At 48.2% G+C, this 24,406-nt stretch overlaps 1 protein-coding gene across 6 annotated transcripts in view; it reads left to right on the top strand.

Moving 5' to 3' along the window:
- The window catches only part of zzef1 (zinc finger, ZZ-type with EF hand domain 1), a 29,117-nt gene that overhangs the window by 2,105 nt on the left and 2,606 nt on the right, over positions 1-24,406 (top strand). For 2 of the 6 annotated variants that reach the window (XM_012921950.5, XM_012921954.3), the window contains exons 5-53: positions 79-278; positions 695-905; positions 999-1,115; positions 1,819-1,997; positions 2,234-2,332; positions 2,422-2,513; positions 2,618-2,763; positions 4,449-4,554; positions 4,666-4,884; positions 6,033-6,124; positions 6,251-6,468; positions 6,556-6,689; positions 6,758-6,828; positions 6,915-7,029; positions 7,114-7,279; positions 7,378-7,499; positions 7,589-7,711; positions 8,147-8,316; positions 8,404-8,485; positions 8,568-8,769; positions 8,873-9,006; positions 9,122-9,362; positions 9,453-9,535; positions 9,620-9,710; positions 9,795-10,281; positions 10,363-10,527; positions 11,172-11,291; positions 11,408-11,569; positions 11,687-11,819; positions 12,679-12,817; positions 12,900-13,065; positions 13,149-13,411; positions 13,507-13,679; positions 13,794-13,986; positions 14,076-14,221; positions 14,603-14,883; positions 16,506-16,680; positions 16,808-16,940; positions 17,018-17,244; positions 17,390-17,698; positions 17,777-17,877; positions 17,953-18,088; positions 18,184-18,543; positions 18,626-18,769; positions 18,872-19,040; positions 19,118-19,216; positions 19,319-19,484; positions 20,227-20,377; positions 22,449-22,520. In XM_012921950.5, the coding sequence (XP_012777404.2) occupies positions 79-278; positions 695-905; positions 999-1,115; positions 1,819-1,997; positions 2,234-2,332; positions 2,422-2,513; positions 2,618-2,763; positions 4,449-4,554; positions 4,666-4,884; positions 6,033-6,124; positions 6,251-6,468; positions 6,556-6,689; positions 6,758-6,828; positions 6,915-7,029; positions 7,114-7,279; positions 7,378-7,499; positions 7,589-7,711; positions 8,147-8,316; positions 8,404-8,485; positions 8,568-8,769; positions 8,873-9,006; positions 9,122-9,362; positions 9,453-9,535; positions 9,620-9,710; positions 9,795-10,281; positions 10,363-10,527; positions 11,172-11,291; positions 11,408-11,569; positions 11,687-11,819; positions 12,679-12,817; positions 12,900-13,065; positions 13,149-13,411; positions 13,507-13,679; positions 13,794-13,986; positions 14,076-14,221; positions 14,603-14,883; positions 16,506-16,680; positions 16,808-16,940; positions 17,018-17,244; positions 17,390-17,698; positions 17,777-17,877; positions 17,953-18,088; positions 18,184-18,543; positions 18,626-18,769; positions 18,872-19,040; positions 19,118-19,216; positions 19,319-19,484; positions 20,227-20,377; positions 22,449-22,520 (8,083 nt within the window). The remainder of the gene's footprint in view (positions 1-78; positions 279-694; positions 906-998; positions 1,116-1,818; positions 1,998-2,233; positions 2,333-2,421; positions 2,514-2,617; positions 2,764-4,448; positions 4,555-4,665; positions 4,885-6,032; positions 6,125-6,250; positions 6,469-6,555; positions 6,690-6,757; positions 6,829-6,914; positions 7,030-7,113; positions 7,280-7,377; positions 7,500-7,588; positions 7,712-8,146; positions 8,317-8,403; positions 8,486-8,567; positions 8,770-8,872; positions 9,007-9,121; positions 9,363-9,452; positions 9,536-9,619; positions 9,711-9,794; positions 10,282-10,362; positions 10,528-11,171; positions 11,292-11,407; positions 11,570-11,686; positions 11,820-12,678; positions 12,818-12,899; positions 13,066-13,148; positions 13,412-13,506; positions 13,680-13,793; positions 13,987-14,075; positions 14,222-14,602; positions 14,884-16,505; positions 16,681-16,807; positions 16,941-17,017; positions 17,245-17,389; positions 17,699-17,776; positions 17,878-17,952; positions 18,089-18,183; positions 18,544-18,625; positions 18,770-18,871; positions 19,041-19,117; positions 19,217-19,318; positions 19,485-20,226; positions 20,378-22,448; positions 22,521-24,406) is intronic. The other 4 variants (XM_012921953.5, XM_012921951.5, XM_012921952.5 and 1 more) reach the window with 4 other exon arrangements.

Raw genomic sequence — 24,406 nt, forward strand, 5'->3', positions numbered from 1 at the left:
CAGCTGAGTTTCTGATGTTTCTAAGCAAGTCTATTAACAGATCTAAGGTGGAAACTCATCTCCTTTCTCCCTTCCCAGACTAAAAATGAAACCGGATGTTGTTTTGAGACGTTTGGCCATTGCCGTGGCTTCTAATGACCACAGCTATATGCCTCAGCTAGTGTCAGTTGCTGTGGGGAAGAACCGGCGTTCTTTGCAGGAGATCAGAGACATCCGCATCCCGAGCAATGTCACGGGCTATGTAGCTCTCTTGGAGAATGCCAACATCACACACCCCTGTGAGTCACCATCTCACTGATGCTTCTAGGTCACACTATCACCTGTCTGAACATAAAGCATGGTGTAAGCTTCATATGAGCTTTGTGGGGTCATACAGTTGTGCCTCCTTATTGGGTCCACATGCAGGCTTCCACAAGCTGAAGATCGAGGGGATCCAGTCCAAGAGAGAGTCTGTTTTTCAGCTTACAGGCCTATGTATGCTCCACATGTGCTCCTTTTTAATAATGACACACACACCTAAAAATCGTAGCTGTGCTTTGCATGTATTGAGGTCCCCATAGTTAAGTCATGTGTTTCACATGTGCCTCCCTAATCAATATTTATTCTACAGTATCTTCAACGGTGCTCTCCTTTCTTTCCTGTGGGATGTATCTGATTTTTCCGTTAACCACATAAACTTGTCACTAAATCCCAGACATCCAAATCAACATTAAGCGGTGCCTGAGTGATGGATGCGACACACGGATTCACGGCTTGAAGACGCTGGGTTATCAGATTACCAAGAATAAAGAGATGTCTGTTTCGGATGCTTCAGCCGTCTGGTACCTGTCTCTCCTCACCTCTTTGGTCACTGCGTCCATGGAGACGAACCCTGCACTTGCCCAGACCGTCCTTCAGAGCACACAGTAAGATGCAGAGCTCACTGCATGTGTTTATTGACATCACATTTGTAAGATTCCTACTGATGCCACTGGTTTCTTTTGTTGATTCACTTTTAGAAAAGCCTTGCGTCACATGCCGCCATTGTCCCTTACACCGTCATCCACAGAGTTCCCCAGGTTCTTTTCTGCGAACATCTTGGAGGAGGTGGATGGATTTCTCCTCAGGATAGCAGAGTAAGGCATTGTGGCACGGACACCACACTGAGCTCACCATGCTGACGTCATCTCAGTAAAAGCGGGTGGAAACAAAAATACTGGTTAACTGAGGCGGCGACACACTTTGTTCCATTTGGTGCTCTGCAAATCTAATTCTGCCGACAGAGGCAGAAAAACATTGTTTTTTTCTACTCTTAGATATGTATGATGTCACTAAGTTATCCCTAATCTGGTCATCCATGCACACTGCTCTGTGTGCTTACAAGTCCCACGTGTTCTGTTCTCATAGGCTGAAATGAGGAGGAAGTAAAACAGCTTGTTTAAGGTGGAAACATCTACTTGTGTAGAGTCCCTTTATTAACTCTGTAAAGCCACAACCATTAATTCACCGTCAGGAAATTCACATTTTTTAACCTTCTGACAAATTTAAAACAATTTAATATCAGTTTGCATTTACGATTTCCAATGTGTCGAATTGTTGCTAGAACTACTCGATCCACTTGGGTTATACAGGAAACACTTCCTAAGTTCAGCTGAGGTCAGGTGTGGCCTTTGAGCCCGCGGTGTGTGAATAAAGCTCTGCAGTCAGTTTAAACAACAACACAGCAGGCACATGCTGCTGAGCGTGTGAGCATGGCATTAGAGCTTATATAAAAAAGGAAAGTGTGCGCTGGCACGACAAGTTTGACTCATGGCAAAGTATTTGTTCTCCTGTGTGCAGCTGCTGTGTGAGTCCTGATGTAGAGCTGACCCTCCTGGCCTTCGCCCTCGCCAGAGGGAGTGTGGCAAAAGTCATTCAGGCCCTGTCCTGCATCAGTGATCATTTAGACACCAAGTACAAGGCCTCGCCTCTCATCGTCTCTATGGCTTCGGTCCGGCTACGACTGCTGTATCGCAACGGTAACGTAAACGGCTCTTCTTTTCCTCTTCTTCACACGAGGACGTTGAAATCTGAGAAAGTGCCATTTCTGAGGAGGAGTTGCATTAGTGGAAAATTGCTTCTTCTTTTACAAAGCTGCGCTGCAGTGTGCTGATTACTGCCTTCCCGTCCTCCAGTGTAGTAACAAAGTTGCAACGTAATGGAACGCGATCATATGATTAAGTGTGCTGTGATTGGACGTTCTGGCTTATTACAGGGAAGCCGCTCCAGCTGCACTTACAGGCCTGTGATGTGAAGAGCAAAGATGAGAAATCAGGACCAGAGAACATGCTAACAGAGTACTCCACTGGAGATGGTACAGCTGAGATCAATAACGACTGTTCTTCAGATTGAGTACAAAATCAACATGACGTAAAGTGCTGCTGGATACTTTGTCCTTTGCAGGTTTTCTCACAGAAGCCGGCCGTTTGAAAGCCAGCGTAATCCTCTCGACGGAGGACCAGAGCAACTTCCAGGTCACTCAGATAAAGATCAAAGTGAGACGGCCTATAATTTTACCATTACAGTGCAAAATACAATAACCTAGAGAGTGACGGAGGATTACGGTGCTGCAGGTCTTACACTGTGTTTGTGTGACAAGGTGCGGAAAGGAGCCATTGGACCGAAATGTGGTTTAGTGTTTGCGTATAAGGAGGACGACCCTTTCGATGCAGAGAAACACTTCAAAAGGTTTAAAAAGTATCACTCCTGGGACTACAAGGACTTCAAAGAGTTTGTACAAAGCAGGTAAGGATTTGCAGCTATTTTTAACTATTTATTTGTTCCTATATGTTAGTTTGAAATGCTCTTGTGATAAGAACAGACTGACACCGTCTCACTAAAATGAACCATCCAGTCCTAAAAGTGGGACAAACTTTAGACCCCTCAGCAGTCTGTATGTGTGTGGGGCCCTCAGTGGTTGATACTGTGTGTAGCTGACACAAGGCATGTCTGCCTTCTTTGCTTCCCCTCATACCTGCTATCATCTGCTCTTCACTTACCACTGGAACTGTTCCTGCTTCCCTCAAACTTGCCGCCATCACCCCAATATTGAAAAAAACTGGTCTAGATCCCAGTCATTTTGAGAATTTTCAGCCTATTTCCAATCGACCAGTCCTTTCAAAACTTCTTGAGAAAATAGTTGCACACAACTCCACTCACATTTAACTAATAATAATCTGTATGAACAGTTCCAGTCCCACAGCACAGGAACAGCACTAATAAAAGTAACCAAAGATCTTCTTATGGCAGCTGACTCCGGTTTACTTTCTTATTCTCCTCGATCTGAGCGCTGCTGTCGACACTATTTCTCACTCTGTTCTCCTCAGTAGGCTGGCCTCCATCGGTCTCTCCCATACTCCACTAGCCTGGTTTAAATCATACCTGTCTGACCGCTCTCAGTTTATTCAACTCAAATCCTTCTCTTCTCAGCCCTTTCCTCTGAGCACTGGCGTGCCGCAGGGATCTGTCCTGGGCCCCTTCTTTTCATTATCTACCTTCTTCCGCTTGGACACATTTTCCGTAAACACAATATCCAGTTTCACTGTTATGCTGATGACACCCAGCTGTATCTGTCCACTAAACCTGATTCTGCTCTCCCCCGTCCTCCCTCACCCTCTGCTTAGCTGAACTAAATTCATGGTTCTCTTCTAATTTTCTCAAACTCAACAGTAACAAATCCGAGCTCCTCTTGGTCGGCTCTAAATCTACATTATCCAGAACCAACAGTTTCTCTGTTACTATCAATAACTCGCCGGTCTTCTTGTCTTCCTCTGTGAAAAGTCTGGGTCTCATCCTCCACAGTACTCTGTCTTTAAATTCACACATTAATAACGTCACTCGGTCTGCATATTTTCAGTTGCGCAACATTAATCGTCTCCGTCCTTCTCTCTCCCCACATGCCGCTGCCATTCTTGTCCACCGCCTTGTTACTTCCCGGATCGATTACTGTAATTCACTTCTTTCTGGTCTTACTCAAAAATCCACCATCAAGCTCCAACACAGGACTCTGCTGCTCGTATCATCACCTGGACCCCTTCTGTCCACCTCCTGTCCGGCAGCAGCTTCATTGGTCAAATATCGCATCAATTTCAAAATACTCTTGTACACATTGAAGGCTATTCATCATCTCTCTCTCCTCCATATCTCTCTGACCTGGTTCACATCACCGCCCCATCTCGGTGTCTCAGATCTTCTTCTTCTCTTTCTCTCTCCGTCCCCTCTCCTCGTCTTGCCACCATGGGGAGCTTTCAGCTGCTCGACTCTGGAATTCCCGACCTCCTGATTTAAGAAATCTCACTTCCTTCTCTCTCTTTAAGTCCCAACTCAAAACTCACTTGTTCAAAACAGCTTATCCCACATAACCTCTCCACTCTGCTATTTTAAATTTGTATCATTATTATTATTACACCATGCTGTCACCTGACCTGCAGCGCCAGGACTCCAGCGCAGAGTGAAGACGAGCCGATTGGCTGGTTTGAGCTGGAGGACGACTGGAATGATGTGGAGATCAAGCTGCAGCAGTGTCGTGTTGCCAAGGTACACACTACATCCAGTTAGTCAGCTCCCTTCATTATTGGTGAACGTTTAGTTAGTCTTTAATATTGTGCTGTCATTGTCACACCACCTGTAATTCTTCCGTCTTCACAGTTCCTGATGGTGAAATTCCTGTGCACCAGGCAGGACAACGCCGAGCGCCTTGGTGTGCAGTCCCTCAGCTTCAGTGGCTACTTGTGCCCTGGGACAGAGAGGCTCGCAGACCTGGATGACCTCAGTCCGAAAGGAGAGAGCTTTGATGGTGATGCTGTTACCGGCCTTTGTCTGCTAAACAAGACGCTCTTCTTCATACAGCAGCTCACACGAGACATGGTACCTACTTGTTAGATAAAAATACCCCATTTTATCCCCAAAATTGGGAAATTACTGTGTGACAGCAGCCAAAACATGAAAAATGACTTTCACTATATTAAAATGTAAGAGGAAAAAAGCATCACAAGACGAAATGGCTCCGAAGAGTTTAAAAAAAGTTTTCTTTCTTTGTATTAAACTAAGACTCGAGCTTAAATCTGAAATGAATGCAGGTATGAGGTGGTAAAGATTTCCTGCATCTGAAACAGATTTTAAAGAGAGCGTCCTTCTGTGTGTCCTGTAAGCGGTACAGAGGGTGATCAGGATTATCAGCATCCAGTCAGCGCAGCCACAGACGTGTTGGCTGATGGAGCAAAAGGCGTGCTGATTCAGCAGCACTGATGAGTTACTGTGGCGAGTTAGACAGCTAGCAGCTCAATGTTGAGGCCGCGTTCCCTCGGTGACGTTTCAGTCATAGCTAGTGCACGCCGCCATGCACCTTAAGTGTCCTGAAACCAGACACGGTCACACTGGTTTGGAAACGTGTGAGCGTGGCAATAACTCCACTCACGATGCTCCCACTGGGCTCAATAACCTCAGTAAACTCCACTGCTGTGTTTTGCAAACACCTACATTTCCCACGAGGATCTGCTCCATCACTAAACCCTGTCATTTCCTGCTGGCTCCTCTGAGATCAGAGGTTCTGGGCAGTAGACCTGTGAGCACAATCAGCTGGTGACGAGTCTCCATTAGCAGGAGTTAGTAGAGCTGTAAAGACTGACTTGCATAACAAAGGCAGCTGCATTTGGTTGAATCATAACAGGCAAGAAAAACCAACTTTATCGGTGATAAAATCATTCAGATAAAAAAAGAAAACTGCCACTCAGCACGGTGCAGGGACCGTAGGATGAACGCAGTAGTCACTGGGCCACATTCAGATATAGTTTGAATACTATTAAGACCGTTATTAATCTGGAAAGTGCTGAAGAGGAAACTCCTGCATTTAAGATGAAGAAACCTACAAGAAAGCAAGAGAAACATGTAACCTGTACGAAATCAGTAAACTAACCTGAGACATGAGACAGTGCGCCCCCTGATGGCCATTCAGAGTCATTGCAACATGTTTCCCATCTCTTTATGACTGATAGAGCTGCGTGTTGTGTCTACAGGATGCCTCTCACTGCAAGCAGAAGTATCTGTTGGAGTTCAGTGGCCTCAGCCTGAGCCTCTTCTGGAGCTTCTACAGCAAACTCAGGGAGATGTGAGTGAAGCTCTTCTCTCTGCCAAGTCTGGCACTTGTTGTTAGAATTACTGGAATGATAATTACCACTGAGTCAGTCAGTGGGAGTCCATGGCTGCTGCAAGTTAGCATGTTTCTTTCTTCCAGTGAGGGCGAGGAGGTGACGAAGAGCAGAGTTCTCCTCCTCCAGCTGATGCAGAACTGTTTCCCCATGCTGCCCACCCCCCGGGAGTCCCGGGGCAAAGAGGAGAGCAAAGTACCAGATGAAGCTGGCGCAGCAGCTCGTCCATCCATGTCCAGCAGCAGAGATGATCTCAGTGACTCTATGAGGGCTGTGTGGGAGCTCTACACTCACCTCTGTCACAGTAAGGAGCCGTCACAGAGCGAGGGAGCAGCTTTGTAAGCATCAGAGAAATCCGGCGTAGCAACCCTGTTTGTGGTTTTTGTTGTAGTTGTGGACAGTCCGGAAGGTGAGACATCCGTGGAAAAGGCTTTGCACACAGAAGCGGTGAAGGCCGTTCTTCATGGAGCGGCTGTTTTCTTCCCTGATAAACGTGTCAGGCGAGACAAACTCTTTCACATGATGGTGAGTTTGTGTTATTAAGCAGCAGCAGCGTAACGATTCTCCTAATGTGTATTTTTGTGTTTTTCCAGAAGAACATTACAGAGGAGGATCAGCCAGAGTCGGTGAAGGTTACCTTTGAATCCCTTTGTAATTACTTCAGGTAAGCGCTGTACAAACACGTCATCATATGGTCCTGTCAACATGAGACATCCCGAGGAGTCGGTGACGTCTGTGCTTCCTCTGCAGCGATCAGGATCCAAGTGGCCTTCTGCTGCTCCCTCCTAAAGGAGCTCCCTCAGACTTTGACATCAGCCCAATACTCTCAGTCATGGAGACGCTGCTCCTGGTTGCCACCAGAGAGGTAAGCCCGCTTCTCACGGGTGGACATTGAACGTTTCTTTTGTCTTTCTAAAGTTCGCTTCTCCTCGTGTCTTCTGTCCTTCAGTGTGAGGTCATGATGGTGGATGAGAATAGCGGCGCCAGCAGATCGGTCCTGCTGTCGTTGTTCTGGGCTCTGCAGGGCAGTCTGCTCTCCTGGTGCTACCTGCAGCTCAAAGGAGGAGCGTCCACGGCCATTGCAATGGAGCTGGCCAGAGACATCCTGCTGAAATGTGAGACGCGTCATTCCTGACGACATACGTGATTGTCAGGGGTTGTGTGTTTATCAGAGCATGTGTGACTAAGCTGTATGATGATTTGTTTTCAATAGATGTGGATCAGTTCTTGGAAAGTGTCAAGTCGATCCTTGGCTCGCTCTTGGAGAGGTACACTGGAGCTCAGATTACTGCAAAATTAGGCAGCTCTATCATAGCCACAGTCTTCAGACAACTGGTAATGCTCTCTTGTGTTATGCACTTTAATTGGCTTCATAGACACATCTAGAATAGTGCGTTGTGAATAATTGGTTTGGGTCCTGGCAGATGATCTTCCTCTTGGAGCTGTGCCCTTTGGACATCCCCCACAGCCTGCTGCTGCAAAGCTTCTCCTCGCTCGTTGAGCTGCTCAGAAGCCTGTCAAGCGACACCGGAGACATCTTTTCTAAGGTCAGTCCACTTTGACCGCTAGCATTTCTGTTGCCTCCACCCATCGTAGGGGTGCGAATGAAGCCGATATCATGTATTTGGGGAATGGAGGGTCCAGAAGGACCAGTCTAATTAGTGGTGAAAAGTATTTAAAACCATAAGAAAGGCAAATCACGTGTTTTTGTGGGAAGAAAGCCAGCGTTTCTTTCTGAAATGCACAACAGAGGTACTTGTATTATCAGTCCAGTTACTTTTGACCTTCAGATAACGGAGGCTATATAAACGTACTATGTCTAAAAATGTCTGTATTTCCTGTGACATAATACTTCTACAAGTGATGCTGAAAGTCTGCGTTCAGCCTCGTTTTGATGTGTTTGAGTTGATCCACTGTGTGGTGTTCAGAGCTACACAAACAGTGCAGCAGTCCACAAACTTGTTGTAACCTGTCACTATAAGGTGGATCAAGAGAACTGGCACCAACCCCAGCAGCCGGTGGTGCTAAGGACCTGGAACATGGAGTCCCCGCACAACTACGAGAACAGCCGCCACGAGACGAGCATCTTCGCCTGCCCCGGTGCGACGTCGTTCGAGGTGGAGTTTGATGAACGCTGTGAAACAGAGAAGAGGTGACGTGTTTGTAAATGTTTATTTGTTTGTCTTTGAAATCCTTTGTGGGGATTTTATCCTGTTAACTGTGCTCACAATATTCGCAGATACGACTACTTAGAATTCACAGATTCCAGAGGGGGAAAGGTCCGCTACGACATGAAGGTCGGAACTGAGAAGTGGCCAAAGGTAGGCGAAGGAAAATCACAGGCCGGTCTTCAGATGCGTCACTGATGTTTACGAATGTGTCCTTGTGTGTTTGCTCCTTTAGAAAGTGACCTTTGACACCGGTCCCCAGCTGCAGTTCCTCTTCCACTCTGACAGCAGCAACAACGAGTGGGGCTATAAGTTCACTGTAACAGCGCTGGGTTTACCAGACATCACCATTTCTTGGATGTCAGATCTGCAGCTGCTGGTGGCTCGTCTGATGGGTCGCCTTGCATCCAGAACGCTGGCGTTGAAATCTCCGCACGGTGAGACGGTTTTCATGAGGCTGGCCTGAGTCACAGTTTATCAGAGCAGAAAAGAAACCAGTTTGAGGCACTAGCGTGTATTATTGTGGGTTTCTGTCTCCAGAGGTTCGCAGTGTAAAGGAACTTCCATCAGGGAAAATGTCCCATGTTCAGTCTTCACCTTTATGGAAACCCATCCTGAGACATGGGCTGTGTGACAAAAGGGAGGCGACCCGAACAAAAACAATCACAGAGCAGGTAAAAAACGCTCTGCTGCCTCAGTTACGTACAAGCACCGGATGCTGCTGTTGCATTAGTCGGTGACCTCGACTGGAAGATGCTCTGATGGTGTTTTTCTTTTTCTGTGTGGTAGGCGAGCACGTGGACTCTGGATGAGCCGACGGGCTTCCTGGAGGACTTTGCTCGCTGGAACCCTTCACAGGAGCTAACAGACGCTAGAACAGAGCTGATGAGGACCCTCATGCAGGCTTGCAGGAAACAGGCGATGAGGAACGAGATCACCGCTGGGTCAAAGATAGACCAAGCTGTGAATGCCATTTGGGCAGCCATGGTGTACCACACACCGGCCCTCAACCTCGCACTTCTTAGCTATGGTAATCAGCGCTCATACAGCTGTGTTTTTGTGAGTTTGTTCCTTAATTAATCTTCTGAATGATTTTCTCCCATCTGTGTTTTTGTGCTAGTAGTTAATCCGGACTGTAAATCCAGTCTGAGTGAAGAGTTCGTGCAGGTGTATTCACTAGCAGACAGCATCAGAACGTGGATGGTGAGTGTAACACGGGACATCTCCGCTGGCTCGTGCTTTTCATGTTTCTGACCTGTGACTCTGCTGGGATCTATTTCCTGTTAGCTGGAGATGAAGCAGAGATATCTGGTTGGCAAGATGAACAATCATGACGAGCGGGAAGGTGGTCCTGATGAGGTTACCATGGAGACACTGGGTGAGTGCTTCTTCCTTTTTAATGTCATGTCTTGGTTTTACTTTGCTTTTTCCTGACATTTTAACTCTTTCTTCTTGTTCTCAGCTGAGATGTGCATCGAGAAGAGCCTCTTGTTGTTCCGATTTGCTCCTTGCGGCGTTCCATGCCAAGGCAGCGACGCTCCCAGAGCCACAGAGAGCAGCAGTGCTCTGCTGTTCCAATCAAGTTCTATTTCAGAAGGAGACTTCCAAGCCAGCTCATCTGTGGGACCTCAGGCTGCAGGGTCTGAGGAAAGCTACGAGTCCAGGTCTGGACAGAGTCAGTCGTCCGGTACTCACATTCCCAACTCATCCTCATGTGGCCACAGCAGGCGAACCCATCGAGACTCGACAGAGAGTCTCTCCCCCCAGCCTGGGGAGCCAGCCTCCCCCTCTGCTTACAACCGCAAAGCTCCGTTCAGTCGGGCACGCCTTCGTCTCCTGTCCTGCCGCTCTATAGAAGAGCCTCGCATGACTCCCTCAGTCAAAGATCGCTACCCGATACTCAAACACATCCTAAACTTCATAAAGGACCAGGCTCTCACAACAGCGAGGTGAGAAACTGCTACTCTCCTGTTTGGTAACGCATAATGAGACTTGCATCCAGGGTTAAGTCCTCGTTCTTCTTCCTGCAGCATTCTGCAGACGCTGTCTCTGAACAAAGCGCAGGCCCTGAGTGTGTGCAAGGTGCTGGAGATGGTTCAGCAGTGCTTCCACTCCATGGGACAGCCGCACCTCTTCCAAGCCCCCTGCATCCTGTTCCTACAGGAGCTGCTGGCATGCCAAAAAGACTTTACCTGGTAAATCTCAGTTTTTCCGTTTTAATTCATTTACGCATGAACCTCCATGACACAGGAGCAATCAGAATAAGGTCACAGAATATGATGCTGCACGCATACTGGTCCTAGTGGGATAGTAGGTCTTAGATTTCCATAATGAAAATAAATGAATGGATTCATTTAACCCTTTAAACCCTGACCTAATTTACCTTTTAAAGCAGGGGTGTCCGACTCCAGGCCTCGAGGGCCGGTGTCCTGCAGGTTTTAGACGTGTCCTTGATCCAACACAGCTGATTTAAACGGCTAAATGACCTCCTCAAGTTCTCCAGAGGCCTAAATGAACTAATTATGTGATTCAAGTGTGTTGACCCAGGATGAGTTCTGAAACCTGCAGGACTCCGGCCCTCGAGGCCTGGAGTTGGACACCCCTGCTTTAAACACTCACCCAGTTAAAGGGTTAAACTCTGCAGATTGCAGCAAAGCACGCAGAGTCTCTCCAGGCCCCAGAAGACTTTTTACAGCAAGAGGTTTTTAAGTTGTGTCCCAAAATGTGATGGCAGCAGTTTAGTTTGGTTCTCAAGTCTTTTTGGAGATTAGTCACCGATGTCAGTTTGGTGTTTTGCTGACTGGCTGCACAGAAACAACATTTTCTTTGTGTTTTCCAGTTATTTCTCTCAGCTGTCAGACAGCGGGCAAAAGCTGGGAGAGGAAGTGAGGCGCTCCTACCATCAGCTGGTGCTCATGCTTGTGGAGGCGGTACAGGGCTTCAGCAGCCTCAATGAGAAGTGAGCGCTTTCCTCTAACCCGTCGTGATTTTGTGAATTTAGATTTGTTGCAAGTGCAGGAAGTGTTGTTGTGAAAGTGCGTGCACGGTGACCTGATCGCGATCACTGCCCCACAGAGCGTTTCTGCCGGCCCTGTCGTGTGTGCAGACCTGCTTGTTGCACCTCCTGGACATGAACTGGGAGGCGCACGATCTTCCTTTCTTCCTGAGCATCAATCTTCCTGACCTCCTCCTCAGCATGTCTCAGGAGAACATCAGCGTCCATGACACTGCCATCAGGTAATCTCAGTGCTCGTCTAAATGTACGAAAAGCTGCTGAAGAAGGCAAAAGACACCTCAGTTTTCACAAACTGCTTTATTCATAAAGTTTCTTCTGTGGTTTAACTTCATCTGCAGTCAGTGGACAGAGGAGGACGAGATTGCAGACTACAAGAAGAACCAGGAGTGGATGGATGAGTGTATGGACGGGATGTTTGAGAAGTGGTATGACAAAATTGATGAAGAGGAATCGATGGAGGACAGGAGGAAGGTACACTGCAGTCCATGAACGTAGGACTGTTTGATATAACCATATATATCAGATGACGATATAAAAACGTTCTTTCATTTTATGCTATCGTTTGTTTCGTGGTGTCACAAAAACTGTTTACGGCAATATTTTTACATGGTTCTGTTAATTTATTAGTTCTCTTTCTCTTATATGTAATATACCCACACTGCTGACGCACAAGCGCCTGTTTTTATGCGTTGTCGTTAGCAACGACGACGGTAACAGCATCGCGTGTCCGCTTGTTTATGTTCCACATAAACCTTTCACAATAAAGCTCAAGATCCTGTTGAGACTTTTCAAAATAAACTGAATCACGTGAAAGATGCAGATTATTTATAGATGAGAAGTAAAAACGAGCCGCCAGGTGTTAAAAAATAAAGCTTAGACTCAAACGTTAGAACAGGCTTTTCCCCGCAGCACGCCGTGTAATAAATACAAAGGAAACGGCGCCGTTACAGCTTATGTCTAAAAATGTATCGTTTCATGCATCGGTTAAAACACTCGACTCCAGCTACATGACGCGCAGCTGGAAACACTTCACGTCGAGCTGCCCGAGATTCACAGAATTTACAGAAAATGTTAAATTTGTGATTTATATCGTTATCGGACGATAGATGTCTGATATCGGGATATGAGATTCTGGTCGTATCGCGCAGCCCTACATGAACGTTTCAATGTTCACAGCCAGACTCGCCTCAAAGCTGGCTGCGTTTTCTCTTCTCCACATTCTTCCCTTTGCATTTACAAAAACCTGCAGATTCGTGCTGCAGCTTACACACATGTGCACGCATGCTCCGTCATTTTAAAAACTCTAATCAGGCACGTGCTCCGTCCACAGATGCACATGTTCATTGCCCGCTATTGTGACCTGCTCAACGTCGTGATCTCTTGCGATGGCTGTGAGAGGATGGCACCTTGGCACCGCTACCGATGTCTGCAGTGCATGGACATGGACCTCTGCAAGACCTGCTTCCTTAGTAAGTGCATGACACCGATGATCAGAGGACCTTCCCGTAGTCGTAGTTATACTCACTCTGGATGCGTGTATATGTAAACCAGGTGGTGCCAAGCCTGAAGGCCACGAGGATGACCATGAGATGGTAAACATGGAATATGCCTGCGATCATTGCCAGGGGCTTATTGTAGGCAGCAGGATCAACTGCAACGTGTGTGAAGACTTTGACCTGTGCTTCGGTTGTTACCACGCAAAGAAGTATCCTGACAGGTGACGCGCGTCAACTCACATTTAATGTTGAGGTTGGCCTCTTTAGTTCTCCTTTTATTAAATGGTTATCGTCCCATCGCCAGCCACCTGCCCACCCATCGGATCACTGTGTACCCCATGGTGACCATACGGATCAGCGATCGCCACCGTCTCATCCAGCCCTACATCCACAACTACTCCTGGCTGCTGTTTGCTGCTTTGGCCCTGTACACGTCAGAGCTGAGCAGCGAGAAGCAAACGGATGGAGACACCTTGGACAGCGACACTCTGAACGTGGCCAAAGCCCTGCAGACCCACTGCTCCCAGCTCATCACTGACTGCTTGCTCAAAGGACAGACTGGCAAAGGTAAGTTCACAGCAGTGTAGCACTTGCATAATTTTACGTTGCACAGACTGGTTATTAACATGTAATACTCTCTGTTTCTCCTGTGCTCTGCATAGGTTTCCGTTCCTCTGCTTTGCTTGCTCTGCTGTCCACCAACGATTCTGCTTCTGACAGCGAGCTGTGTCCAGTCTCTCCCGAGTCCTCTCAAGAGCTCAGCACAGCCACGGACACCTCCTCGCTCCCTGGTAGCACAGCAGCAATCTGCTCTCCTTCATCTCCTAAGCACAAGGTGGGGAATGCAACTCATGTTCAAAGATAATGTGACGTCCTCATGTTTGGGTCTCGCCGATTTACAGAAAAGATGCAGAAACGCGTAAAAGTCAGCCTGTCCTCTGTCAAACAGGACAAACCGTCAGATGAGAAAAAGGCAGAGGAGGGGAGCTGTCCTCCTTCTGCTCAGCCAGAGTTGTCGCTCCCTCCGAGCAGTGGGCCGGGGGACAAAAAGAAGCTGGTCACTCAAGACACCCTAGACTCCGCCCGGCTCAGCCAGACCCCGTCAGTGTCCAGCGAAGACGCCCTCTCTCCTGTGGTCCGACGTGAGTGCTTTCACCCAGACGCTCGGCCTGGTTCAACTCAATGTATTCATTTATTTATTTACTCTTCTTTGCTCCAAATTGTGGACCAGGAGCAGTCAACTCGCCAACATCTGATGTTGTCAAGGAAACTGACGATAGGCTGCCCCCAGTTCCCCTTCAGGGGCACGTGTTCTCCGAGTGCTCAAGAGAGAGGATCCTGGGACTGCTGGCAGCCATGCTACCTCCAGCCAAACCAGTAAGAGACCAAAATCATTTTGTGGGGTTAAAACATTAAGATAGGAGATACAGCTCTCATGTCTGTGCAATAAATATGGAGTTACAGCTACAAGGCTAATCTGCTGTCAGCCGTTTAGCTTGGCTGAGGTCAGGGGCTGGCCCAGATGACACTGTGGGCCATACAGCAGACTCTCAGGGAAACTCCAGTCAGTACGAAGAAGCTGAATTACACATTTAAACAATGAGAAGTGGACAAACGGCGAGCCTTGATGGACGGCACCTTGTTGTCCAACTGTTGGACAGTATAAATGATTTTGTACATGTTTCTAAAGGTTCGTCACTCCTATGACTGCGCTGACATATTCTCCTCTTATCCTCACGTGTGCTGTCTTCCTGTCAGGGCTGTTCCCTGTGTCTGCCCAGTCTGAGCTCCATGCTGCCACAGCTTTTTAAGGCAGTCATTTCCAATGCTGGCTCTCTGAATGAGACCTACCACCTCACCTTAGGCCTCCTGGGTCAGCTGCTGCTCCGGATCCCTCCGATGGAGGCTGACGCTGCTGTGACAGAGGCTCTGGCTGACAAGTATGAGTTGCTGATACAAGGAGAGATGTCCTGTTCAGACATCCAGGGCTGGAAGACCATACAGCTGCTTTTCAGCCTGGGCGCCGTCTGTTTAGACAGGTAAATATCATTATGTTATTATCCACCTGTTGCAGACGAGCCAGGACGATGTCTCTGCTGATCACAAATACAGGACAAAGTTGCCTCTGTGTGAAAGATTTTAAATTAACAGTCATGTGATTGAAGTGCAGATCAGCCTTTATTCACGAGCCTTAACAAAATACTGCGTGAACTGTTTTTTTATACGTTGGTCCCTTTTTCAGAGGCTCGATAGTAGTTGGGCAAAGTGACATCACTTCAAAGAGAAGGACTGTTTTTAATCCTTTTCTTGAATGCGTGGACATCAGCGCTCTGACAGACCTGCAGCTGCCCTCACATACTTTTCGTTTGTCCGTCTTTCTGCCTTCAGGTTCCTCTTCAGTAACTGAAAAGCTTTTGGGTTCAGTTTAAGCGTCTGACAAAAGCGCCAGTCTTTGCCATGAGACGCTCTCGGCTTTGAGTCATTGAGTGTTGAGCGATCGGCGTTGCAGCATTTGGCTGAATCTGAGCAGAGTATTGGTCAACAAATTCATCCTGCTGCTTTCTGTCAGCTGCTACATTTTGCTCTTGAGCAGGGTCGGCATGATGAGTGCCGTCTAAAATGTCCTCATGTGCATGAACAATAAATGTAGTAACGCTCTATAGCAACAGTTACTATAATGAACAACTTCATCGAACTGTATTTGTTCACAGATGTTGGCAAAGTGCATTTAATGGTCTCTGTATATTTATGGTCCCCTCAACAATGATGCGAAAAACTGGGCCAATACGACACACGTGTTAATGTGGTCCTGGTCTCCCACTCAGAGTCTCCGAGCGTCCACATTCAGACCTGAGGACACTCTTAGTGTGACGGGAGATCAGCTCACACAGATCTGTGAGCCGAATACTGTCAATAAGCCCCGTGCAGTGTTTTTAAGACAGTTAAACGTGTCAGGTAGTGACGTGCAGCAGGTGAACGTGCAGCTCCATGAACACGCACAGCTGTGGATTCAGCTGCGCTCGTAGTTCTGCAAACTTTGACCCCGCAGAGTCGAGCTTTCAGTTCAGTCGGCTGCATTTCGATGTCCTCTGTGTCTGAGAGACGAATCCAGCTGCTTATTAAAGCTTTCTGGTTTGATCAGGAAAGAAAACCTTGGTCCGAACACCTCAGTCCTGAAAGCGTCTCGAGTCTTCGGATGTATCCGTGTATTTCCGTGGTGCTGACGCTGGCGTTTGCTGTTAGCTCACATACCGTCGTTGAGAAGTGCACAGCTGTGTCTGTGCAGTGCGGCCCGGCCGTAGATATTTATTTCTTCATGCACTTTCTCTGGTTAATGCGTGTCGAGCCACATCTGGGCGTGCCAGCTGTGGCTCGAGTGCCCAGGGTTGATGATGCTCTTTGTCCAATTACTTTTGAGCCTCTGAAAATGTCTGAACGATAAAACATGTATAAAACTGTTTGTACATCCTACAATCCCCTGAACGTCGATCGCAGATCGATCGATTTGAAATCCCCTGCGGGGCTTTATAGAGGGAAACTACAAAATTATGGGCCTAACGGCAGAGGTGGCGCCAGCTGCTCATAGAAACCAGTTTGTTTGTTTTTCCCTGTTGTTGTTTTTTGTGGATGTGTAAACAGCTGTTTGGATGTTTGGTTGCAGTCGCATTGGCTTGGACTGGGCATGCACGGTGGCAGACATTTTGCACAGTCTCAATGCTTGCCCCGAGTGGTGCACAATCATCGCCGCCTTCACTGACCATTGCATTCAGCAGCTGCCGCAGACTCTGAAGCGCACCAACCTCTTCACACTGCTGGTGCTCGTGGGCTTCGCCGAGGTGGGTAGAAGACAGTTGATGCTGTGGAGTCTGAAACCTTACTGAGACTCTGTGAAGCCTATTGTGACGTGTGTGTGTGTGTGTGTGCGTGTGTGTGTGTGTGTGTGCGTGTGTGTGTGCACGCCAGGTGCTGTGTGTGGGCACCCAGACGGTGTTTATCGACAACGCCAATGAAAAGCACAACATGATCTTGCTGAAACACTTCACAGAAAAGAACCATGCTGCGGTGGTGGACGTTAGAACACGCAAGAGGAAAACAGGTTAGCACAGTAGCTTCTGGACCGCGTATGATGAGGAGTCATCTTTGGATTAACCTTCTGTGTGTTCGCTTTCGTAGTGAAGGACTACCAACTCATCCAGTCTCAGGATTCTTGCACGGTCAGTCTACCGGGGCAGCCAGAGGGCCAAGGCTGCCCAAAGACGCTGCTCAGTTGCTACCTGGGCAATTTCACCTCCATTATTAGCCACCTGTTGCAGACAAGCCAGGACAACGGCTCTTCTGATGCTGTGGAGGCTTCCTGGGTCCTGTCTTTGGCTCTTAAAGGCCTCTATAACATACTCAAGGTACTCCAACCATATCCGCCCTCCACGTTGGACAGCTTCTTATCAACAAGCTACCCCCGACCTGTTTAACATGATCAGTATCCCACCTCTGATCAGACAAACTTGGCACGATTCCTTTTCATGTCCTGTTGTGTTTTTTGTTAAGAAGCACGGAGTGGAGCACGCACATGAAGCCATCCAGGAGTCAGGCCTGACCCAGCTGCTGGTGAGGAAGTGCAGTAAGGGGACCGGCTTCAGCAAGCTGTGGCTGCTGCGCGACCTGGAGATCCTCTCCATCATGCTGTACTCCTCAAAGAGGGAGATCCATTCCATGGCCCAGGACCCGGAGCGAGAGCAACGAGAGCAGGACAAGGAGCACGACTCGGACCACTCCAGCTGCTGTGCTGACGACACGGATGTCAATAAGCCCGACCCGCTGGAGGGTCTGGATGAGGAGACAAAGATTTGCTTCCAAGTGAGTTGTGCTGCAAACACGCGCAGCCAAACCTGGGGTGAAAGAAAACGCTCAAGACTTTTTTCCTTCCAAATGCAGATCACCCACGATGCCTTAAACGCCCCTTTGCCCATTCTGCGAGCTATGTATGAGCTGCAGATGAAGAGGACCGACTCGTTCTTCCTGGAGGTCCAGAAGAGGTGAGGATGAAGATTTACTTTGTGATTCATGGATTCACTCAAATCTAAAACTTGCTGTGATGTTGTGCTTTTCAGATTTGATGGAGAAGAGATAAAAACGGACGAGACGATCCGTACGCTGGCCCAGAAGTGGCAATCCAGCCGGCGGCCTCGGTCTGAGGAGCGGAACACCAAGGCTGTGGACACGGACATGATTGTGGTGTCTTGCATGGTGGGTTGTTCCAAAAATGCTCTAAAACAGCCAGTTTCTCAGTCAGTGTTACAAGTCGTTGTTTTACATGATAATGTTCTTGATTGGCCTGGCAGTCTAAACCGAGTCACTGTGAAAAGGCCACAGAGGAGATCAACGTCGTAGCCCAGAAGCTCATCACCAACTCGGAGAGCGACCTCCAGCTCAGCTATGCCAAACAGAGACGCACCAAAAGCTCCGCTCTGCTGCACAAAGAGCTGGATGTGCGCAGCAACCGAGCCGTTCGTCAGTACCTGGTGAAGGTCAACCAGGCCATCGCCACGCTGTACGCTCGCCACGTGCTGGCGTCGTTGCTGGCCGACTGGCCCGCAGACGCGCCGATGAGCGAGGAGGCCCTGGAGCTGAGCGGGGCCTCGCACATGGCTTACATCTTGGACATGCTGATGCAGCTGGAGGAGCGGCCGTCGTGGGAGAAGGTGAGACGGGAGGCAGAAGTGAACAAAAGTAGTGTGCGAGTACACGATGGGCTGAAGCCGCTTTGTTTGCTTTTACAATCAGATTCTTCAGAGGGTGCTGAAGGGCTGCAGCCACAGCATGCTCTGCAGTCTCTCTCTCACTGCTTGCCAGTTCATGGAGGAGCCTGGCATGGCAGTGCAGGTCAGAGAGTCCAAACACCCGTACGATAACAACACCAACTTTGAGGTGAGTCGGTTGTTGTTGCTTCAAACGTGTGCTTTACTGAACATCTGAACTCCACAAAGACCTGCGCTGTGTTGGGATTCATGTCGTGTGTTCTGCCCTCAGGACAAGGTGCACATCCCTGGCGCCATCTACCTGTCCGTAAAATTCGATTCCCGCTGCTACACAGAGGAAGGCTGCGACGAGCTCATCATGTCCAGCAGCAGCGATTTTGTCCAAGATGTTCACAACTTCAGTGGGTCTCCGCAGAAGTGGTCCGATTTTGAAATCCCCGGTGAGGACCGTCCGTGTGTGTTTGCGTTTGAGATCGTGTGACTGTTCACTTCATATTTGCATCTCTGGCTTTCTCAGGTGATACCCTGTACTACAGATTCATGTCAGACATGAGCAACACAGAGTGGGGCTACAAGTTCACCGTAACGGGGGGACACAGGGGCCGTTTTCAGACAGGTGCCGTCCTCCTTCTGTTTGGGTTCAGATTCGCTTTGCAGCCTTTTTGTTGAACGTCACATTAACATCGGCTTCATCAACTCTTCTCTGCTCGCTCATCAGGTTTTGAGATACTGAAGCAAATGCTAGCTGATGACCAAGTGCTCAGCCAACTGCCACTAGCCGACATCTGGGAGTGGCAAGTGGGCGTGGCCTGTCGACAGACTGGAAACCAGCGACTGAGAGCCATTCACCTGTTGCTGCGTCTGCTGCAGTGTCAGTCCCAGACGTAGGTCGAGCCTCCTTCTTTTTTTCTGTAAATGCGTCCGTGACTGTCACACTCCCACCTGGATGCAGCCGTGCCGTCTACCTCTCATCTTTAGCTCAGCATCATGTCCTGGTGCAGGAGTGCACCTCCACGCAGCATTTGCATAGAAGCCTTCATACATGCTCTTGTAATCATGATGGACATTAGGTAAAGTATGCGTTTAGAAATTTCCATATGTGCAAACTGACCCAGCAACCATCAGGTCACGATGAGGGAATTCATAGAAGTTGGTGTGTAGACGGGCAGCAGCTCCATCTTTAAGAGTGAAATCATCCGTTTAGCGTCCTAGAAAATCTCTTTAAAGGATTTTCTGCGTTTGAGTTGGGAGCTATATCAGCGGTCCCCAACCACCGGGCCCTGGACTGGTACCAGTCTGAGTCATTTGGTACCAGGTCGCGATAGTTGAGGCTCGAGTGTGAAATTTATGGTTTTCAGGCTTTTTATCATTATTTTTTATCGTGGGTCGTTTCCTGTGTGTTATGAATAAATCTTCTTTTTTTGGTACTGGTTTTATTTTGTTGTATTTATCCGCGACACCTTAAAGGCCGGTCCGAGGTGCAAAAAAGGTGGGGGGGGGGGCTGAACGAGATGACCTCATGACGACAGACTTGTAAGATGATGAACAGACAAAGTTTGAGAGTTAAGGAGGTGATATTAGCATTTTGTGCCAGCTTTTCATCCTGCTGTTGATGTGTTGCTGCAGAGCCTGCACGCTGACGCTGCTGCGACCTCTGTGGCAGCTCTTCATGTCTATGGAGAACAGCCTGAGCCAGGATCCCACCAGCATCACGGTGCTGCTGCCTCTTCACAGAGCCCTCACTGAACTCTTCTTTATCGCAGAGGCCCGTGCAATCGTGAGTAATGCATCAACACACACGTCTGGTTTGCCATCCTCGTGGGGACATCCCATGGACATAACGCTTTCCCTAACCTCACCATCTATAATGAATGCCTGGCCCTGACCATGACACTAAAACCACCGTTTGAGTGTGAAAATGCCTTCAGCCCTGTGGGGACCTGGATTTGGGCCCACCAACATATGAAGCGTGTACACACACACACACACACACACACACACACACACACACACACACACACACACACACACACACACACACAGCTGATCATCTAAAAATCCTTTTTCTTCATGTTTTTGTCACTTTTGAAATATGAAGCATTCCAACAGTAAAGATCTAATATGAAGGAGCATTTACTCAGAGCTCCTCTCTGCGTCTCTGTGAGCATGTTTACCGTGCACCTGTTCTACGCTCGGCTTGTGGCCAAAGCCATCTGTGGGACAGCGCCGTGCTGCACGGACGAGGAAGAGATGCTGCTCACTGTGATGCTTATGAATGCTCGCTCTCTTTCTCCGTCTCAGTTGTTTTGAATTATTAATGAAGAGAAGTCTCGAGATTATGAGCGCACCATCAGCCAGGAGTTTCCCATCTGTCGATGCAGGGGAAGCAGGCAGGGCCAGAAAAGCAGGACCTCTCCTGCAGCCTTCCCAGCGAGGCCCGAGGCTTCTCTCTGATAATAAAAGGACATCACTTAAATCGTCTTACAGGACGGAGTCTCTGCTGCACCCGCTCGATGTTGTCACGTGTAAGAGAGGGACTGGCGAGCTGAGGTTCTGCAGTGTTTCTGAACAAGCACCAGGGGGCGGTAGTGGCGCTCAGTACATTTGCCTGGGATGCCCCTCATGAATACTGCAGTCAGCGTAACAACACATGATGGTGTGTAACGCGTTGTGTACAGCAGCACTGCAGACACACTTCGGTTATACAAACACGTATGATGCAGATTTTCTTTCTTAGGAGTGAAGTGAAGCTGTGTGACGTCAGCAGTAGTTGTTGTTCACGCCGCGCCAAGTTCTCCAGTGAATGTGACGCAACTGTGATTTTCCTGATGGGTGTGAAATGGCTCCGTGGTTTTAACACCACACATGAACACGTCGTGTTGCAGCTGTCGAAGTAAGGGTGGGCTGAGATGTGCTTGGTCCGGGATTATTGGAAGTGTGGTTGTAAACTGGATTAGACTGGTGACAAATGGGCTACAAAGCGTTTAGATTACATCCAGCCAAAACTGGGAATGCTGGTGTCCACTGTGGCTGACATACTGGGGAAGCATCTGTGATCTTCCTCAGAAAGATGTGACTAAAGTTGGCTGTCAGAGCTGACTGCAGTGATGATGCACGGCCATACTGACCAGCGCCGTGGTGACAAAATGTTCGAGTCATACGAAGCTAACGAGCAGCATCGAGTCCTCTGTGGCTGCATTAGCTCTGAGCGCCTACGCAGCTTATTAGAGGGCTTCAGGGGCCATCGGGCTTCACGTTCGGGCTTCTCGTTCTCTGAATGCACGTAAAGTTCATGGTCAGCTCCTCTGAGAGTCAATTAAGTCGCTGCCTAAGAAGGGAAAGTTGTGTTTAGGAATCCAAGCTGTAAGTCGTGCACCACTGCCTGTACAAATCGTCCTGGGTTGCTCCTACAGCGTAAACACTTTGGATGAATGCTGGAGCAGAGCTCTGGACTGTGTTTCCAGTGCTGTAAAAGCTCAATTTGGCCAGTCTCAGTCCATTTAGCCTCTGTGTAGTCTTATCTGTGTTTTCCAAATCCCTGTGCTTATGTAAGCCCAAGGTACATCTCTCTCATAGGGCCAAGTGGAAGCTCTCGTTTAGTTTGTTTATAATTTTCAATGACTTTTCCAACATCCCACGCTTCAGTTAGATGCTGAGATGAAGAGAGGTCAGGGAACCAGGCCTCATTTATAACCGAGCGCCTCTTTTATGTAGCCTGCTGCTCTGTTTCAGGAAGTTCCTTCTTTATCTGGTTTTATTCATGCGTCTTGCATGCATGCATCAAACTAAATGCTGGAATGGTGCAAACGATGCATTACTAATTTACCTGCGTTGGACGTGTCTTCCAGGCTCAGGGCGTCCTCCAGGAGTACCTGTTAGCCATGACCACTGATGAGCAGCTCCTCAACCACACCGCCATGGTAAGGCTTCCTCTCTCTCTTTGTCTTTGCATATTAACATATTCCTAAATTCAAAGCATTGCACTCAGCGGACGGTTGCAGCTCAGAGAAGTTGCTCGTGCACCTTAAAGTGTTATGCAACTCTTTCTTAACCACGCAGTCCCACTGATTGAACGCTCTTGAGTTGCTGTGAGTCAGCTCGCCTGGAGTCTCTTTTGCTAGTGAATCACAGAGCTGTTGACACCTAGCAGATCCCTCTGCACCCCCTCCCCTTGTTTTGAATGTGTGTGGGCTGTGCTCGGGACTAATGTATTTGGTAATTACAGTCCATTAGCATGTGTGGCAGAGCGAGCCACAGTGTCCTCTGCACTCAGGACCACGCAGTATAGCAGAGGAGCCCACAGGCAGTTAGGAGGAGCAGAGGATGCAGCATGAAAAGCACACTGTGGGTGGTTCTGCTGAGTGGTTACCTAATACCTGTCAGGGTGAAAACAAACCCAAAGGTGACAAACTGTTACGATAACAATGGATATTTGGGGCAAATCAGCTGATGTCCCAAACGCTCTGAAGCCACCGAGGATGGCTTCGCTCGCCGTCGTGTCTTCACAGCTTAAAGTAATGCACAGGGCTGCCCATCACTTACTGATCACTTAGTTAAACAGTGTGTTTTTGATTTGATGAAATTGCCCACCAGACCCCGTGAGCACGGTGACAGCCGAATCGGCGAGCGCGATGAGACGGAGCGTTCCCTGGAGCTGAGCTGCAGGCTGGAGGAGGGAGGAGGAAGCAATTAAATGAAACATTGTTAAAAAATTATTGTAGAGCCGCAAGATGGAAAGAGCAGAATGGAGCTTCATCATTAATCCTCCAGTGCATATATCTGCTCTCCTCTGTGAGGAGATAAAAGACACAAGTGTTTGATTAAATTAAGGCTGCATCCGCTGTGGCTGCATGCTTTATATTAACCATTAATGAAACGAGCAGGTATAATGTGAAAAAGGGACTGAAGTGATGAATCCTCTCATCCGACGGCCACCCTCAGCTCACTGATTTGGCTGCTCACTAGTTAGCTGTCTGCTAACAGTTCACTGCATCCACCTGCTTGCATGGCACTAGCTGCACTTAGAGAACTGAAAATGTGCAATTTATAGCTTAAAAGGAACGATGGTGTGGTTCACACTGGGACAAATGGGTATAACTTGGTGTGGGACATGTTTTAATGCTATGCAATGTGTCAAATGAACTGTGAAGCAAACCAGCACAAGTCGGCCATACTGGGTGTAATGTGTCCTTTCCTTTGGTGCATGTCTGCAGCCTGGCTGCTGCACTTGAGGAGCTGCAGACTCTTAAATGTCAAAATAGAAAGCTGAACTGGGAGAAAACAAATGTAAATGGTCTAAATGGTTTCTAGGCAATACTAAATATTTCTGTACTGCAGAGCAGCTCTGAACATGTTTGTCAGTGTCACACAGCCTAAACACGAAGCTGTCCAGTTTGAGACCAGGAGAAGACGCAGGTCCCCGGGAGCTGCAGACATCAAAAGTGCACCAACGTGAAAATCTTTCAGATCAAATATGTGAATCAATCTGCTGTTTGACACACTTACACTGAATGTTTCCTTGGAGCAGAAGCTGCATCAGCCTTCAACAGTGCATGTTTCCTGATATTCTGACAGATCTTATGTGCAGAAATCAGAGTGATGCACGTGACCGACTGAATGTGACAGCGTTATTATTTATCGTGGAGGTGTTTGGGTTTTTGTCCCGCTGCCATTAGTGGACTCGACAAAGGAAAACTAGACCCCGCTCTGAGCAGGTGTCATGGTGGACCGATAACAGGACGCGGCTAATAAGGGACAAAGTTTCATAAAGCATAAGTTGCACCGTCTGTTAAACTGGCACAGCACA

Source organism: Maylandia zebra, linkage group LG10 (genome assembly GCF_041146795.1).
Source record: "Maylandia zebra isolate NMK-2024a linkage group LG10, Mzebra_GT3a, whole genome shotgun sequence".
NCBI classification, from domain to species: Eukaryota; Metazoa; Chordata; class Actinopteri; order Cichliformes; family Cichlidae; genus Maylandia; species Maylandia zebra.